Source organism: Lepisma saccharinum, chromosome 16 (genome assembly GCF_977018435.1).
Source record: "Lepisma saccharinum chromosome 16, izLepSacc3.1, whole genome shotgun sequence".
Lineage (NCBI taxonomy): Eukaryota > Metazoa > Arthropoda > Insecta > Zygentoma > Lepismatidae > Lepisma > Lepisma saccharinum.
This window is the reverse complement of record NC_139244.1, coordinates 51,308,541-51,328,502: the sequence shown is the minus strand read 5'-3', so window position 1 is coordinate 51,328,502 and position 19,962 is coordinate 51,308,541. Positions and strand designations below refer to the sequence as shown.

The window sequence follows — 19,962 nt, the reverse complement described above, 5'->3', positions numbered from 1 at the left end:
GGATATATCATTATCTCATCTCCTTTTTATATATTCATAATTTATCCTCATCATCGTGACTAACAGTAGCCATAGAAGAACAACATAAATAACTGACATAGAAAAAAGTTTATTTTAAATTTTCACTAATGTATCAAAATTAATCAGATTGTAATGTTAGTTGAGAATATATTGTGCAATTTAGAAAACATCTTTTGCAATTCAAAAAATTATACATGTAATGCATTTACAGAATTATTGTAATTATGGTTCTGACTAAAAGTTCTATTAAATTTCAGAACATTTACACAACATGCATATCATAATGTATAATGATACATAATAGACCAACTTATAATATATTATATCATTACAGTATTGTTCAATAATTACTTTGAAATCAGTATGCAGCTTGAGAAATTGAAAGTAAAAGTGAGTTTTGACAAATGAATAGACACTTTAAAGTCACTAAAAACATTTACGAACTTTTTAAAAATTTAACACTATAATTTAGAACTACATCAAATTTGAATAAGAATTTCTATATCTTGTATATTTTTATTCACATTTTTTGTATAAAGTCCAAAATGTATTTAAATATATGAATAATAATAAAATCATCAAAAAAATTCACACTCAATAAATTAATGCAAATGAAGCATGATTATATTTGCAGATTTTAAATTTTCTCACATTATTTTCTTTTATCTTCATGATATTTTATTTTCCGAAATTGTATATTCTTTAGCCACGTGTCCCTGAAAAATATAATTAAAGTCTCACTGTAGTTAGAAGGTATTAGTTTGTTTATAAATTCACTGGTTATTAAAGTTATTAATAGAAAATACATATTCTATTCCTCTCTCAGGGTCTTAACTTAGACATTGAACTTCGTAACCATTTGGCTGCTGGAAGGACTGTGCTTGGAGCCGGAAGCTTGATCCGCTATGGTGATGGAACGAAGGAGGCAGGCATTCTGTACGAATCCAGCTTGGACAAATTTATCCTTTACGTAAGTTTTTATCATCATTTTTGCAAAATTCAACATCAGTTCCATACAGATGATGATAGAGTATATTGAGAGAAATAGCAAGAATAGCTTTTTGATCAGGAATAGGACTGGCATTAATTACTGACTTATCTAGAGTTCTAGTACCCTGTGATGGATGCAAAAAAAAAAGAAGAAAAGTCATACTCACTGTCGAGCCTAGATATGATGTAAGTTAATAAAAAATGAGGATTTTAATTATTTCTACATCAGAATTGTGGGACAATATTCGTTTGTGTTAATAAATGGCAGGTATTTTAATTGCAGAGAGCATGTAGCAGTCAAGTACTTAAACCCAGGTCTCTGGTATACAATGCCCTTTCTAGAACCACTGAGTAACCATCCTCAAGCATTTTCTTCTTTTCTACATGCGCAAAATTGCCTTTCCTGGAATATTATAATGAAATTCTAGTCAATCCATAAAATAAATTTGATTTGAAATTTTGTAGTTGACTTCTGCTATGTCTTTTCTATCATACAACTGAACATAGAACAACTCCTCTGTTTGTGCATAAAGTAATTTAATGCTTTCATAAGTGTACTTAAGGTAAAGTTTCCCATGCATGTAGCACAATTTCAAGAAGGCACATTTAGGTGATTCTCGATCTTGGTCATTTTGGAGGTAATGTGATCAGCACCACACTCTAACTGCCTCAAGGTTGCCTCCAGTACCCATCTGAGGCTGGGTGAGCCCCAGAGCCACTTTGTGCAGGGACAAGGCTGGAAAAATTCCTACCTTAGATCACCCATCCCAGGAATTGAACCCAGGTCTCCCACATGGTAGACTAGACCACCATTGCTTCTCATAAGAGTACTTAAGAATAATGTAATGCCAAATTCAGTTAGGTCTTCGTAGTAAAGTTACAATGCAATACTTACAGTATAGTGTTTATTCTTATTGTGAGTAATCCTTGCAGTAGTAGGAATTAAGAGGGAGATCATGCACTCATGCATCATTCTACAGGGTGTCCCACTAGCTTTCGAACCTGAAAAAAAGTTATAATTTCCGAACAAACATACATAGGAAAATGAAATTCACAATACACGTACCTTGTTTCATGCTGAATACATGATCGTCACAGCAGGTGCTGCAGTGTCTTCCCTGGCCATCCAGACATGTTTATACACCGCGTTCCATATTGTGAAAAGTCCGATGTAGAGTCTTCGGTGTGATCTCGTGAATCACATTCTCGATGTTGTTTCGCAACTCTTGCAGTGATCGTGGTTTGTTTCTGTAGACACAACCTTTAAGGAAACCCCATAAAAATAAATCCTGAGGTGACAAATCTGGGGATCTTGGCATCCAGAATCCTTTGGAGATGATTCTGTCACCAAAAAAGGACTCAATTTCTGCCATGGACACGCTGGAAGTATGGCATGTCGCTCCGTCTTGTTGGAAATAACCGCGACACAGTTATTCATCGTCCAGCTGATTCACAAATGCACTGAAGATGTGTAAGTAAACTTGTGTGTTTACTGTATCTTCAAAGAAGATGGGTCCAATGATACGCTGTCGGGAAATTGCACACCAAATTCCTACCTTCAATGGTCCTTTACGACGTCCAAATTCACGTTGAACGATCTGATACGATCCCGATATCCAATATTTCTTTACAATGAACATGTATGACAATAAAAATAATACATTGTCATAACAACATATGAAAATAGTTAGGCTAAGTCCAAAGTTCCACATTTGTGCAATATTTATAATAATTTAGTCATATGATTGCTCAAAATTTTATTCAAATAATACAATTAAATGTCTGAAATTACTACTTAAACCTATTCCATTAAATATGATGTTTAAAAAAGCCAATTTGTATATCATGACAAAATTATCAAATTGTGAAATATTCTGAATTCATATTCATAACAGTTATTTTTGACTGACAAAATGAAAAACAAATATTTTAAATCATATGTGTTCTTTCTGACAAGAAAGATATGATACTTTCAAATTTATAATTAAATTTATTGAAATTATGTACATTTGCATTGGCATCAAGGTTTATATACAAAGGTCAACTCTTTAAAATTGTTCAATGTATAATATGATGTCATACTTGGTATTTTGTATCAACATTCAAAAAATGGTAATTGTAATCATTAGATAAGTATATAGTGATATACATAGTAAAATAGCTGTAACAGAGCAAATATGTACATTTACTACACAAACATTCAAGCTGTTAAGCACTTATGGACAAAAATATAAAACAAAAACAATTGAAGATAACTCATACTAAAAAATCTGGCTTGAACTAGTTGCTCTAATACTAGTTGTCTGTGACTTTAAAATGATCTCTGGATGAAAAAAAGATAAGTACAGATTGAGCAATATGGAATGGTGATATATTTGTACAATAATTGTTGCTTTTAAAGCATTAAACTGGGCAATGTTATAATAACTTGGATGTTTAAGTTATATAGAAGCCTTTTATGACTCGAATGAACTTTGAATATGATATAATCTTATAAAGATTCGAAAGTTGTGGAATGACACTGATATGTATAATAGATGCCATGTTGAATTGGAAGCAGTGAATAGGTATCTGTTTTCATCTTCCTTAACGGGCAGGCTTGTAAAAGTTACAGTTCCTCCAATGACTGCTTTGAGGAAGGTCGCATAGAGTGACACTTATATGTTCTACGTTTGGAGGTGATTTGATCAGATGATGAATTTCGAAAACTGAAGCTCAGAATTGTAGATACAAAGACTTGCTTTATCCTGGAAGGAGATAACAAAGATACATTTTTTTTCATGTATAGCATTGATATCTTTTAAATGTTCTTGTAAATATATGCATAATTTGATGCTATTGTAATTTTTGTTGTTTCTAGTTTTTTTTTATATTTTTATCAATATAATAATTATAAAGTTATCAGTATATGTAAATTTAAATTTCCTTTTCAATATAGCACCATAGCTACCTATTGTGCTGATACTGAGTTTGAATTATACTGACAAAGTCGTTATATATGCGTTCTGGTACGGTGTACCGATCCATCCTCGCGATGCAGGAACTCGCGCATCACACTACCCCACACTCACCACTTCCCATGGTGCCACCTACCGTCTTTCTTTTGACGCGTGCGTTTATTTTCAACCCTGTCTCGTGTTTAGCCTGAAACAAGGTACGTGTATTGTGAATTTCATTTTCCTATGTATGTTTGTTTGGAAGTTATAACGTTTTTTTCGGGTTCGAAAGCTAGTGGGACACCCGTTACAAGGTTTGCCCATAAAGAAACCAAATTTCTTTTTTAAGGAAAGAAAACAAGTAATTACCTTCAAATGACTTGATCACCTTCAAAATAATCACCAGAGGAGGCAATACACTTTGACCAGCGTTTGTACAGGTCTTGGAAACACTGTTGATAGTCATTGACAGTAAGTGTTCACAAAATACGAGTAACATTTAATTTAATGTCCGTGATGTTGTCAAATCTTCGCCCTTTGATAGCCATGTTAAGCTTGGGAAAAAAGAAAAATCAGCGGGCGATAAGTCCGGAGAATATGGAGGGTGATTGATCTGTCACTGAATGCTTAGCAAGGTATTGTTGTACAGACAATGCGGTATGAGGCCAAGCATTATCGTGTAACAGAAACCATTGGCCAGAATCACATAGGTCCTTCCTAACCTACTTCATCCTGTTTCTGAGTCGACCAAGCACTTCCTTGTAATACCACTGATTGATTGTTTGGTTTTCAGGGACAAATTCATGGTGGATCAGTCCTTGGGAATCAAAAAATATGAACAGCAGCACCTTTGTCTTCGATTTCGACATCCGTGCTTTTCTCTTTATGGCCGAGAACTGTCCTTTCCACTGCACACTCTGTCTTTTTGTTTCATTTTTGAAACAATTGTACCAGTCATACACCTGGGTTTCTTGATAATGCTGCATCACCATACACTGCCCATATCATCTGTAACATTTCGGTAAACGATTTACCCAATTTGTAACAAAATTTTATGTTGTAACTTTGTTCCATCTTGGTGTGCATATTTTGTATGCTGCCTGCACATCATGACCTGCATCTGCGCATGCTTGCCCCGATACCGACTTCCTGTAAGAGGTTGAAACATGCACTGACGGGAAGTTTAGATATAGCTCTTTGCAGTGTTGCCAGAATATGGTACCCCTTTTTATTTGGTTTCGTTCTTTTTTTTGACAGTTCGGTTTCTTTATGGGTTGACCTTGTATGTGCTATGTCTTTTCTGGAAACATGTAACTTGATCCTACTTTTGGAATGTGAATTTATAGGCTGCAGAACCATCTGGGCTGTAGCCTGGCCAATGCTGTGAAAATCAGTGTTTAAAATAAATATCCAGCAATACACTGGCACCATTCTCACTCTCACATGATGCTGATGATTGAGTAGCAATGAAAATTATTAGGATTTGTAATTGTTAACATGTGCAATGGTAGCGCCAGAATTAATCATCTTGGAGTGCTGAGGGGGTGGGGGTGTGGAATAAAATTTAAGGGGTGTGATAATGAATGAATGAAAATGTGAATCATGCATGCAGGCATGTATCTAAAACTATAATTCGAAAGGAATCTGAACCAAGTCCCTAACATGTAATAATAATTATAAAAATTGATAATTAGTGCATTGATAAGATGAATATGTCTATTAATAATATTGTTATTAAAATGGGTCAATTAATAATTATATGAATATGGATATAACGTATTCATTATATAGCTTTTAAGTCAAGTTAAAATCACTAAAATTTGTATAAAAACAGCTCTTCTACCAAATAAATTAATGTCAAGAATGTTTAAAATTGATTTATTGACTGAATACCAATAAGGTTGTTATGTTCAGCTGATGAAATGGAAGGTCCCTGATTATTATATTTATGCGTATTCTTTAACGTGCATTAGCTGTAAAACTTAATAACTCCTTCCTGTTGAAAATACATTTTGAAAACGGGGTGCAGAAGAAAATTAAGCGGTAGGAAGCATCCTTTCACACCACCTGGCAATGCCCCTAAAATTGTTACTTCGAAGCCAGGGCTGGTTGTTTGTAAATTTTACAATTTTTTCAAACATTATTGAATAACTACAGAAATTAATGCAAATTTGCTTTTTATCTGTTTGTTTGTAATTATGCTGGTGGAATTTCAGATATCAGATTTTGTTATGGTGAAATGGTACTAATTGCTCATTAGTATTTTATTCCTTGTATCTTTCAGATCTATGGACCTAATGGTGAACTGGCACACATTGATGCTGACATCCACCTGTCCAGTGCCCTTCAGAAACTGAACGCTGATATTGAAATTGCTGGCATCCAACCTGCTGTTGCTCACGGTGAAATCAATGACTTGCAGAGCTTCTCATACAGCATCTACAGGAAAAGTAAGTCAGGCAAATGCTGTTTCCTTGCAACACAATTATACAGGGCAGTGGCGTAGCAGCTGCCCCCGCGATCCTGAAATTTTATATAATCCCAGAAATTCATTAGTTACTGTTGCTTATTAAAAAAATGAATTTACAAAACAGAAATTTGGTTCCCGGTAACATATCATATGACGACGTCTGCGATAATAAGCAGTGGTGTGTTGTCTCAGCCAGAGGGGGTCGGGCAACTTGACATTATGGGTCTCCTCCGAAATTCAGAATTAAGTTACTTGCTCATAGATGGCAATCGATAGAAACTTCTCTCATCTCATACCTTTATAGCTACATATCTTTCATGAACGTAGTATTGTGTTGTGTAGTACAATTCTGAATCGAGTGGAAAGATTCAATTGCTCAACCGGTCGATGCCTTATTGTTGCACAATACCTAAAAAACAAACTTCATAATTTTTGACCTTTTTTATTACCAGTAATATTACGTGATATTTAAAATGTAACTTCCCACCAAGTATGCTCATGGGGACGCCCCAAGCCTCAGTATGAGATAAATTTCCCACATTGTCCACGCCTATTACATTTTACTTCAAAGGGGCCCAAAAACTCAGGATGTTGAGCCCAGGGGCAATTTTGCCCTTAGGTCCAGTAGGCCCAATTTCGCCACGCACGGTATACAACGTATACAGTGGTATACAACGTATGCAGTGGTCAAAGTGCTCCAATCCCTCCAATCAGCATTTCATTGAGTGAATAAAGTCCAGTCGCTGCTTAATTTTCTCTCTCAAGACTTGAGTCCACCTCTTTATCTTAGCAGCAGATTGCAATTTACCCTTTTACATTAGGTCACCATTGACAATGTAGAGGTCCAGTTCAACCCACGTAACTGAAATGATAAGTTTGCTTGAGTATATAACTCACTATTAGTATTAGAAGCGTAATGTGAGCGTCTCGTACGTTGAATCTTGGCCTGGCATAGCCAGAGGATGGCTTTGTTGCCTGAAGGTGCGTCCACCTCTTAGTCCAAAAAAGGAGTGTTTACTATCCGTTAAACAATTTCCCCAAACAGTATTTTTTAAATATATGTGTATTATATGTAACCTACATAAGAAAAACGTTTCGAACAAAAAATACAAACGACCATGAAGAAAATAGTTGGCTATGTGAAGCCTCCACCCTCCTTAAAAAAGAATCCTGGCTGTGCCACCACATTGAGGTAAGAGAAAACATTTCTCATTTCTTCATCCAGTTATTTATCAGAGATTCAGACAACCTTGATTTAGTTTCGTCAAACTACTAAACTGATATATAGCCTAAGTCGATGACAAAAAATGGGAAGGAATGGTTAAAGTTAATTCATTTTACAACTGGGGGTTGCTAACTATTGTGTGTCCATTCCACTCTGGCATCATCTCGATGTTTCTTCTTTCCACTAAGGGGGCCCCCCAATATTTTCCTTCCAGGGGGACCCCCAGAGAACAGCGCTACACCACTGATACAGGTTTAGCCTAAAAGAAATAGACAGTTTAAATGCTTTATAAATTGAAATTTGTTTGTTACATCAGAAAGCATTTAGTACTATTGTATAGAGAAAGTCTTCAAGTTTACGACCTCCACTTTTAGTTTCTTTTCGTGACGTCAGCATCACATGAACACCCTTGATGTCAGTTGAGCAATATGGCCCCTAGCCAGGTTGAAAAGGCTTTCTGTGTGCTTGAATTTGGAAAACAAATTTTGTTATTGTTGTACAGCATCGTTTTAGAACACGGTATGGCAAAGAACTACCCATTTCAGCCCTATTATTAAAACGTTTCTTTCTGTAAAACTTTAAAAGTGTATATTTCTTTTAGGCTAACCCTGTATAATCTTCAATTGGTCTCTCTGTTTCTATTTTTATCAAAGTGGTGGGGGAGGAACAAAGGAAAGGGTTCTATTAGTATAATCTGGTCATGCAAAAGGCTTTCAAACCTCGAACAATGTCAATAAAATGTAGCTTGATTAACAAGATTTAAAAACAAAGTTCCTTCAATATCTTAATACATTCATGCCCAACTCTGGGAGGTTCTTTTAAAAGGCAATCCCAGGCAATTTCTGAATCAAACCTTATTTTAAAAAAATGTGGCCGCCATCTTAAATTTTCAAGTTTTACAAAATGGTGCCCTGGATACTAAAAATGGCACTTTTTCGTAGACTTTTTCAGCTCAGCGGATAGGAACCCTCGATCCTGGAGCCCTCAGTAATTTGGCACCCTGAACATACTCTCGGGTACTGCATCGGACCTCTCCCAAAGTCATGTGGTAAACCCATTTTCGTTTGTCAATCAACATGGGGGAGAAAATGCCAAAAAACCTAGGAAAATGGGCACCGTAGCTTAACGACCTTAGTTGTTTATTGGCAAATACAAGCACATACTTTAAAACAACCAGGGTCGTTTAGGGGTGGGAATGTGTTAATTCAAACAATTCCTACAAACGTTGTTCAAGTACAAATACTAATTTTGATATAAACGCTGTAAATCTTGAATAACTACAAGTTACTGAAGTTATGTGTTGATACCTCACAAATAAATTTCATCCAACTTAAGTGGCAATTTTCTGTCTTTATTATGTTATAACATTTGTTTAGTGTCAGTAGAAATATGTGTTGCCTGTGTTCCTTGTTTTTGTCAAATATGTATAGAGATTTTTTCTTAGTTACTACATGCACTGTCTGTCCTGAAAGTATTTTATATCATTTGATTGGCACATTTGTGAGAGGAATTACATTATAGCAGTCAGTTTTTCTAGAACCATTTTTTTTCCTCTCTTCAGATCAACCTGAGAACTTACTCCAGGCTACTGGTGGAGTTGAGCTGGGCAAGGCAATTGAGCTGAAGGCAGTCCAAAAGCTGGGTTCAGAGACCAACCAACTCCTGAAGATTCTCATCTCTCTGGAACAATCCCACTTCTTGAAGACCGAGTTCGATTTTGCCCAGGATAGAGTGGGAAACATTTTGGTAAGTTGAATTGAATTCTTCATGATTTGTGCTCTGTATTTTACTGTACGATCATGTGTGTGCATACAGACAAGCATCCCACATTCTATATTTTTTTAAAAAAACAACTATATTAGTGAGAAATGTTCATTGTAATTCTTCACAAGTATACTTACTTTTGCTACTGTTATTAGTACATAACATTGAATCTATGAATGAACAATCTTTTAATGTGTATGGAAATTTCTTATTTTATATAATACATATATTATAATAATTTTATTTATAATTACACTAGATTTCAAATAGATACTGAGTTTGGAATTTCTTGAGGGTTGAAAAATCAGGACTAAGATTTATCATTTTATAATTCAGCCTTTTCCAGCAATTAAATTGAGGCATTGCAGATATGAAGGGCGAACTCAACAAACGTACATTTTTAGGAAAATGCGTTTTAAATTGTGAGAAATGGGGCGAATTCAACAAAAACTTTGGAAATCATGCAGGAAATCTTTCCAATATACTGTTACGACGTTTTTGTTGATTTTGCCCTGGACCTCACAACTTGAAATGCATTTTCCTGGAAATGTATGTATGTTGAGTTCGCCCTTCATATCCACAATGCCTCAATTTATGTTTCTTTTTTATTACACATTAGTTCTCTTCCTCCATCATATATTTGCATTTTCCATTATTGTTAATATATATGCACTAAAAGTTTAATTGCCTTAAATACTACTCTAATAAAAGTGAATAAAGAAATATCAGAATACTTCAGTCTGAAAAATCAACCTGCTTTTTTTTGTTTTCAAGAATATTTGAATGTGTAAAAGTATATTAGGAATGGTCATATTGCATAGTAGGCTAACAGAAGTAAGATTCGGAGGGTTCAACGTCCATCAACACTCAGCCAGGATGACAAAAGACAATAAGCATACCAGGTGGGGTGTCAATAGGTCACATGTTTGAGTCACGAAATGGCCACTACCTACAGATACATATGTAGCCCATGCCAACTCAGCGAACAAGTGAAGAAATAGGATTGTATGGGGGATTTGGTACAGTATAGATAAATCAATTGCAGCGAATAATTATTTCACAGATAATTCCTTATATTAATTATAAAAGTAGTCAAAAACATTTCTGCAGCACTATCTTATGTGGATATTATATGATAAAATAGTTATTTATTTGACAAAACAATTATTGTTGAAGTCGAAGCCACTGAACATTTGTTAATACAATTTTATCCCCCTGCAGGAAAGCGCACGCAATGAACTCTTGTCCATCTCTCGTGAAGCTAAGACTGTCACCGAAGCTTTACTAAGGGAATTGACAGAGCAGGTTACAACAATTTTGGAGTCCCTGGCTAAAGCACAAACCAATCTGAAACCAGTATTAACTTCATATCATGAACAACTGCGAAACATTCAACAGGATCAAGCTATACAAGAAATCAAGGAGAAATCTGCATATGTTTATCGTCTCATGTGAGTATTTGATACTTTTCATCTTCAATACTGTAATTCATCCATTAAGGACTATTCTCTGATTTTTTTTGATTTTTGTTTTGGGAGTGTAATCTAGCCATCTAAGTGGTCAAAAAACCCTTAGTTATCGACTCAGGCTCTCTTTCTTCTTTTTTTTTTTTTTTTTTCCTCTTTTCGAATAATTACGACAAGACTCATGATCCAATCACAAAATTTCCTGGCTTGAGTTCTGGTCTTGGCATGAGTATCATCAATTCTTTTAACTCATTCTTTCATTATTCAAAGCAATTTTCCAAGACTGGGAGAGCAACAACGCAAAATTAAGAAAAATACAAAATATGAGATACTGTATGTAACAAAAAATGTGTATATAAAGATGTATTTGAAATCTTGTTTGATTAAAACAAATAAATATTACATATTTCTATAAGTTAACTTCAATGAAATGGAAGATAAAAGTATAAAACTGTCTTTCATTTCTCACCCTGTAATATAGGCACAGGAAACATGCAAAAGCACAATTCCGCTGATTATTATTTCCAACTATAGGTTTATTTGTATTTTATTCTTTAATATTTATTTCCTGCTTGTTTTGATTAATTGTGAAGATGAGAATTAATGTAGATTGTTGGATCAAACAGAATAAAAACTGAAGATAATGAAACGTTATAAATGCTGTAATATGATACATACACACGTACTACGTTTTCTGTCTAGTTTATTCAGAGTTTTATTCCTAGGCAGTCTCAATAAGCAAGAAATTGTGTAACAATAATTCAAAACTATTCATTTAATCTGAGAGCTTTAATGTTGGCACCAATTAATGCAAATTTCGTACTGATTTTAATAAATATGTGGACTATATGAAATTTTGGCCGATACTGATAAAGTACCAATATAAAATTTAACAACACCAATAAACAATATTCTACCAATCCAACATAGAATTCCAAATGGTCCTTGAAGAACCTGAATGGTTCATTGACCTTAATAAATGTGTGTTTACAGATGATTGCAGGCCTCCCCGATGGCGCAGTGGTTGCGTCGTCACCTTGTAATCAAGGTGTCAAGGGTTCGATACCCGGTGGAAGAACATAGTGGTTCGGATTCCACATTAAACTGTAGGTCCAGTCCTGATTAGCCTTACTGTGCATAAAGTTTACTTAAAACACCAAATCAACCAACAGGTGATTGCAATGCAAAAAGTTGCATATTTTGACATTTACTTTTTAAAAAGTAGGGCATGGAGATTATCCATCAAAGTAGTAACAAAATTACAGAATTTCGCACTAAATTATAAGATATTTATAGATATATTGGATTGGTAAAATAACCAATAATTTTATCGATTCACTGATATGCCTATATCAGCTGATACCAGTAGAGTACTGTCCCATGCCTACAGATTATAATACTTAAAATATGACCTGTAGAAAACTTTCTTCCTTGGGATTTAATATCAACATTTGTAGGTTTCTAAAGTAAATTTTAAAAAAATCAGAAATTATAATTATAATGTAATGCATTATTACATAATTATCATTCAAATACAAGCAAAAACCTTCACATTTTAATTGTTATTACTGATATCTAAACTTATATGTTTGTGTATTTTCAGTCGTCAAATTGCAGGAGGAATTGTTGAAACGATCCGTGTGTTCATCAGTGAATCTGTGCATATTATTATTGAAACAGCAGAACAAGCTTACGAAAGATTTGGTGATGTGAGAGAACTGGCCATCAGAGCATACAAGCAATATGCACCAAAAGTTCGTTCCATCATCGTTCGTCTGAGCAGCATTGCAACTGACATCGCTATTAAGTTGGCTGACATCGGGCTACAGATTCTCCAGGTGGCCATTGAAGAACTTAAGGGTGTTGCCGAATACTTTAGAGAGTTCATTGAATATATTGTTGACATTGTCGGAAGTAAGATTATCATTTTTATCTTTATTAATATATATAGGAGCATACTGAGCACTGTTAATTCTGGCAAATGGAAATATAGTTAGCATAATATTACTGTAAAAATTATGTAAAAATTCTATGTAAGGTTAGAATGAGGGCAGATATATACAGTCTGCGCGGAACGTTTTGACACCACACTAGTGAAAGCAAGAACCACAACAGATGTATACACCAAACAAACAACAAAATCAATGTTGTACTACTCACCTTGTAGTCAGTATTTTGTCGACCCTCCTTTATGCTTCCGGCATTCTGTCAGTCGTTTTGGAACACTCAAAGCCAGGTTTTGGAGGAGATTAACTGGCATATTGACCCAAATGTCCCTTATGGCAGCTTCTAGCTTAAGGAGTGTAGATGTGCCCCTGTTCCTTGAACGTCGCTTCATGATAGACCACACGTTTTCAATCGGGTTGAGGTCGGGGCTTTGTCCTGGCCAATCATCAAAATAAGGGACACAAGCATCTTTGAGCCATGAAACCACACTTTTGGCTGTGTGACAAGGAGCCCCATCCTGCATAAAAAAAGATGCTCCACTTTTTTCAAAGGACACTTCCAAAACATCATTTAAGAGCTCAAAATAGGAGTACCAATTCATGGTCTGGTTTTTAGGAAGAATAACTAACTCTCCTACACCACCATAACTAAAGGAACCCCAGACCATAATACTGGGAGGGTGTTTTATAGTTGGATGTGTGTACTGAGGAAGGGTGGTATCATCACCGGGAGAACGGTATACTCGCTTGGAACCACTACCAGTAACAAAGAAAGTGGCTTCATCACTCCACAAAACTTCTTTCCAGTCATGGACAGTCCAGGTACTGTATTTCTTACAGAAATCCCGTCTTTTCTTACGATGCTTCTCTGTAAGGTGAGGTTTCGGGCGAGCTCTGTAACTGCGTAGCCCTAAGTCATCATGGATCTTCTCCTGAATTGTCCGGAGGGACACATTATCAAGCAATAGAGGATTTTTTCGTCAGTTCCCTAGCTGTTAACGAAGGTTGGTTCCTTTCTGCCTTTTCATGAAGTGCAGTGTTTTTTCAGACACTTTCCTAGGCTGACCAGACTTAGGTTTTGGGCAAGGCATTTTGACCCCATCTTCGTCCTTGAAGCGTTTCACCAAACGTTGCACTGTTCTCAGGTTCACGCCTGTTTGTGTCGCGATTTCTGTTCTTTTTATGCCTGCTCTAAACAAGGCAATCACCTGCTCAGTATCACCAGGCTTCAATATGTTGTAAGGCATCGTTTCACACACAAAATCAACTCAGAACACCAACACAACAGCTCAAAATTCACAGGAAATACCACACGCACGTGCACACGTACAACAACGTCTCCCACTCGAAACTGAGCGAGTTGAAACTTGCAGCTACGAACAAAGGAAGATCGCATATGGTAGTTTACTGCCCATGAACGACAACTCTTTTCACGGTGTTGTTTAGTAGATAGGTGGTCCTATGTAAAAATGCGAAAATATTTGACATCAATGCTGTTGGCGTCAATACTTTACGTGCAGACTGTATATATATATATCTTTTTTTATACTTTCAGACACATATATAACACTATTTTGTATATTACAAAAAAGAGTACTATGTATGTAACTGATATGGCCAAGATGTGGCATGCAGCTTTTCATTGGGTAACCTCATTTTCTGAATTGCCCTCATGATGCTGTTTCAGCACTGAAATTGTAATTTTACTCCCAAGTATCAAACCTAGGACTGCACACCCTAAATGGGAGTACCATAACCATTCAGCTATATAGTAGCCACAGTGTGTTATGGAACTACTGTATATCTATGCAGTTGATTCATTAGTGTGTATGTTAGAGCTTGTATACATCAAAAATTGAAACGTTTGGAAACTTGAATTAAATTGTTGTTTTACGTCCACTTTATGTACAGAGAGGCTAATCAGGACTGGACCTACAGTTTAAAGTGGGATCCAAACCACTGTGCAATGTGTCTTCACCAGGTATCGAGCCTGAAACGCCCTGATTACAAGGCACCAACGTTACCACTATGCAATCAAGGAGGCTATTTTGCAAACAATCATGTGATGAATGAACAGTAATTTATAAAATAATAACAATTATTATTATTATAAGGTATTATATTATTATTATATGTACTACATGTACATTTTACAATTTCTAATACTAATACTATCAAGAAGTAACTAATTCCCATTTCATACCAGAAAAATTAAAATTATAGTAAATATGTTGAACTATAGTAGAGTCTCGGTTTTATGTATGTCAGGGATCTACGTGGAATATAAAATTCATGAAAGTTTTACATTGTTACTGGGATAAGGAAGTAAACATAAAGTGGGAAAATAAAATGTAAAAAATACAGAGTATATTGACAAATATTAGTTGCATTTAGGGTGAAAATGGTGAATCCCCAGTATCATTATTTACCTAGTGAAACTAAGAACCTGATTTTGGAGTCACTAAATCTGTAGAAACTACTTTTTGAGAATGGATACACATTGTACTTTGTACACTATAGAATGACGTTCATCTCTGTTTACCTGGACATTTTGCTACTGTATCATATTATGAACTATTTCTTCATTGACTTATTTTACATTTTCTCAGGCGTTGCCCGGGTAGTAATTCGAAGGCTGAATGAAGTGAAGATCCAAATACGTGAAGCATTTGACAATCTTATTGAAATACTTAAGGCTTTGCCTATTGTTGAATACTACAATGAATTTTATGCTGAGGTATGTGAACGTGTCATTGTCTTCTTTAAAATTTTATTTGAAACAGAGTTGCATTCTGTCAATAGATGTTTTAGCAGTTCTTTTAGGAAACTTGGTTTCTATACTGAATTCAAAATATAATTTTATGTTTTGAAATCAAGGTTAATTTTATCGCTGATTGCCGGTGTCAGAAAGGATACATTTCCTTGCAATTTTGTGGAAAAATTAATGGTAAAAGTAAAAAGCTTTTTGATAAAAGAACAAAGAGAAATAGTAATAATGGTATCAATAATAATTTGTGAATGTAAACAATTGAAAATAAATATTTTACTAGTTAATTCTTAAAACGTAACTGGAATGAAAAGTAATGAAAAATATCCACACTGCAGTACAATTTTATTAAATCTATGCTAGAAAATAACTCAATGTGAACATATGTACAGGGTGTTCATAAAGTAATGTAATGTAATGTTCATTGTAATTGTACCGGGACTTTATGAACACCTTGTATATTTGTACACGAGACATGATAATGAGTAGGAACATAATCATGAGTAGTCTACTCAACTACATAAGTTGTGCATGTAATTTATGCATGTAGATTTAGTCTAGATAAACACATGTAAATCTTCCTTACAGTATGCTGGAGACATATCTGAACAACTAGAAGGAATATACCGTGACATCATTGAAGCTGTCAAGGACTTCCTGCCAACATCTGACCTCAGAGAACTGTTTGGAGCAGTTATTGACTATTTGGAGAAGGTAAGTTTGATACATAGTGTATTTGTGAAGTAAGAAAGCACATATTTAAGTTGCAAAATTTACTTATGTAGTGGTAGTTGCCAAACCCAGCTACAAAAGAAACTAGTATACCAACTATGAAATAGGACTTAGACTTCAAATTTAAGAAAATGAATTTGTAAAATTTGTAAGAAAATACATATCCTGGAACTGACTTTAATGTAGTGAATCAAAGTAAGGAAAATAATATAAGACTTATTGAAAAGTTGTGAATCAAAGTGTGATCTTTTTAAATTTTTTCTACAAAATACAATATTCGGATATCGTTAACAAATTGTTAACAGTTTTGGTTATTTTCAGTGAGCAAAGAAGATAAAAATAATGAGACTCATTTGGTTGACATCGCACATCACTTTATTTTTAATGTATTACATGCTTCATTGCAAGAGTTACTTACATAATGTGAAACAATGCCTTTTTGTCATTGCAGAAAGTCAAGAGAGAACCAATTGAGGACCTGCAAGAACTGAAGGCCATTTATTATCTCTTCATGAAGACCGTTCGTTCCATCGTTACTGAACTGAGTGAATATGGTGCAGAAGAAGGCTATTCATTTTCAAAGGTAGGTTTTTGTTTTGTGCTATTTTCAGAAAACTATGTAAATCTAATCTGAGAAGAATAGAAACTCATCAATTTCCTAATAATTTCGTACTGATACAAATCTTGAATATTGCAGAAACTTAAATTTAGGTTCAGAGTAATTAAATATGTTAAAATTCAAATATTAGATTCTTCTAATTTCTTAAATTTATTAAAATACTTTTGAGAAGATTTTTTCTGCAAAAAATGTCAGTTTGCAATAATTGACGATCATTCAAATCAAAGTTGATCATAAGAACTAGTAAAAGTGCCTCCCTGAAGGCGTAGTAGTAACATAGTTGCCTTATAATCAAGGGGTCCTGGGTTCGGTACCTGGTGGAGACACATTGTGCTTCGGATCCCACTTTCCTGATTAGCCTAGCTGTGCATAAAAGTAGACTTAACCTTTACTCCTCCGATGATACCATACGGTATCAGCAGAGTAAGGTCGTACTGCCCTGATGATACCATATGGTATCATGGTGCTGATTACGAAATGAATGTACTTTTTGGACCTTCATACTCTTATGTTTGGGTGGAAACTCTAACACAGGTCTGGAGCAAGCCTGGGAAATTCACATTGATAACCAACCTCCCCCTCTCTCCCCCTCCCCCCCCCCCTCCGCAACATATCCATGCCACATTTCCGAACAGAGTTTCAAATTTTGGCTCATTATTCAACTTGTATGGCACCCAGAAACATGAAACATGTTTCATTCTCTTTGGAACGTCCATTCTTTGAAGAGAATACTAAGATTTGCACCTTCTCCCCAAAATAGCGGGAGAAGAGGGGGCCGTGCCCTCCAACCCCCCCCCCCCTTCCTCGGTTCGGCGTTTGAATTGTACACGGTTGCATGCTCTGATGTTTTACCTGCAATACAAAACTTATCCGAAGTAGAATGCTCCCATAGTGCCTGAGTTATAACAATTTTCCTCCAAAAATGCAAATTACCTATTTTTCGTAAAAAACAAAATTCACATTTTGGCTTATTATTCAACTTGTATGACACCCAAGAACATAAAACATGTTTCATTCTCTTGAGAAATGTCCTTTCTTTCAAGAGAATACTAAAGTTCGTGCCTTCTCTCCAAAATAGCGGGAGAAGAGGGGGCAAACTCCTGATTTTTATGTTTTTTCAATTGAAATTCGGGGGTCGTGCCCCCCCCCCCCCCCCTCCAAGCCCCCTTCTTCGGTCGGGCGTTCTGAATTGTACACGGTTGCAAAACAAAAGTTATCCGAAGTAGATTGCCCCCATAGTGCCTGAGTTATAACAATTTTCCTCCAAAGAGTGTTCGAATTTAAAATTCCCGCCGAGAAGCCGAGGCGAGAACGGGGGTATTTTCGTAAACCTGCTCGGGAGTCTAAAGGTTAAAACAAAACACAAACAAGAGCTACTAAAATACTCTGATATACACGTAAAATGCCATACCTTACATCATAAACGATTACAGTTTTTCTTCTTAGCTATGAAAAGATATGACAGTATGATGTACCACTGCATGCTAAAAAGACATACTTTAGAGATAATATTGAAATTTAAATACGTAGTAACCACTTTTGCTATGTAATTTTGGTGCAGATGAAATAAGATTTTTTCACTTAGTGTAACTCCCAGTTAATTCAGATGCCATGAAAGTGTGTATACTTTATTTTATACTCACATCACACTCTGGAAATGTTTTCCAACATACAACAAGTATGTGGGCTAATTTATCAATTCAGCCATATCCTAAATAAAATAAAATTTTCTTATAATGTACTGACTTAAGGTTGCATTATTTCATTGAAATAATAGTAATGTTAGGAAAAACTTTGAGATATTCAAAATTTTCTGGTTCAGTACTTTTCTCTACATGGTGTTTGTTTCCTTTACGTTTCAGTTGAGCTTGCCCCTTGCTCTGGAGTCCCTGAAGCAAATTCCAAACATCATAAGGCAGAGCTTGAAACCCATTCAGTTTGCTCTTAACTACAATGACATCTTGGACTATTACTACACTTACAGACCAAGCAGAGACATTGCTGACATCTTTCCACCATTCAAAGGTCAGTATCTAATTTAATCTTGTTGGATCCTCTGTATGAATGTTAAAATATGCAAGATGGAGAGTTTGTATTTGTGTGATATAAAAAAAAAAATATTAAAAATTAAAAAGTAGAAAACATAGAATAAGTTTTAAATTTTAAAAATAAAGTACCTTGCACAGGAGAGCATGCAATGTGATAAAATGAATATTTGTCAAGTTCTACATCAAATGTACAGTAATGTTATACCTAATAAATACACTTATCAATTACCTATTTCAGTATGTTGCTGGCTGAATGCTGTTTTGTCGTATGTCCATCTGCACTAACTTTTCAGACTTGATTGACATATTTTGGATTTTGAATACACTACAAGATTTGCGCGAATATGTTATTGTTCTTAATTCACACCACTTGACATCCAGATACTTCACTTCGCAATGTGATGAATTAATATGTACATAACATGATTGCAACATCAACACATATCTGACATAAATTGGAGATACGACAAATCAGCATTCAGCTGGTGATATGTTACATTAATAATGTTCCAGTATTACTGTAAATTTCATATTTATCCATTAATAATGTTATTTATTAAGTCAAGTGCTTGAGTGCGTCCCTTGCAGTATTTCATTCTGTTTATTTATTGAAAGTTACTTAATGTAAGCATAAATTAATTGTACAAGCAAATCTTTTAATTTTTTGTCAATAATATTCTGATATAGTAAGTTATAATTACATTTCAGCCTACGCTGTCATGATTGGTGCACATCACTTCGTGACTTTTGACCGAAAGCATTTCACACTTGATGGTGAATGCCAGTACGTGCTTGCTCAAGACCTTGTGGATGGAAACTTCTCATTGGCTCTCGACCGGTCAGGTGGCAGCAGAAGTATTGTATTCTCAGATGGGCATGACATAGTCGAATTGAAGGCTGATAACACGGTAAGTTATGGACTGCAATGCATGTGTGTTCAACCAAAACCTCCACAAAGGTCCCAGAATTGTATATGTG

At 35.1% G+C, this 19,962-nt stretch overlaps 1 protein-coding gene across 1 annotated transcript in view; it reads left to right on the top strand.

The window, feature by feature from the left end:
• Positions 1-19,962, top strand: part of apolpp (retinoid- and fatty-acid binding glycoprotein apolipophorin) — a 117,726-nt gene that overhangs the window by 82,939 nt on the left and 14,825 nt on the right. The window contains exons 34-43 of the mRNA XM_083138159.1: positions 848-991; positions 6,232-6,397; positions 9,204-9,388; positions 10,628-10,857; positions 12,476-12,786; positions 15,428-15,555; positions 16,174-16,299; positions 16,769-16,900; positions 18,799-18,961; positions 19,693-19,892. Coding sequence (XP_082994285.1) covers positions 848-991; positions 6,232-6,397; positions 9,204-9,388; positions 10,628-10,857; positions 12,476-12,786; positions 15,428-15,555; positions 16,174-16,299; positions 16,769-16,900; positions 18,799-18,961; positions 19,693-19,892 — 1,785 coding nt within the window. The remainder of the gene's footprint in view (positions 1-847; positions 992-6,231; positions 6,398-9,203; positions 9,389-10,627; positions 10,858-12,475; positions 12,787-15,427; positions 15,556-16,173; positions 16,300-16,768; positions 16,901-18,798; positions 18,962-19,692; positions 19,893-19,962) is intronic.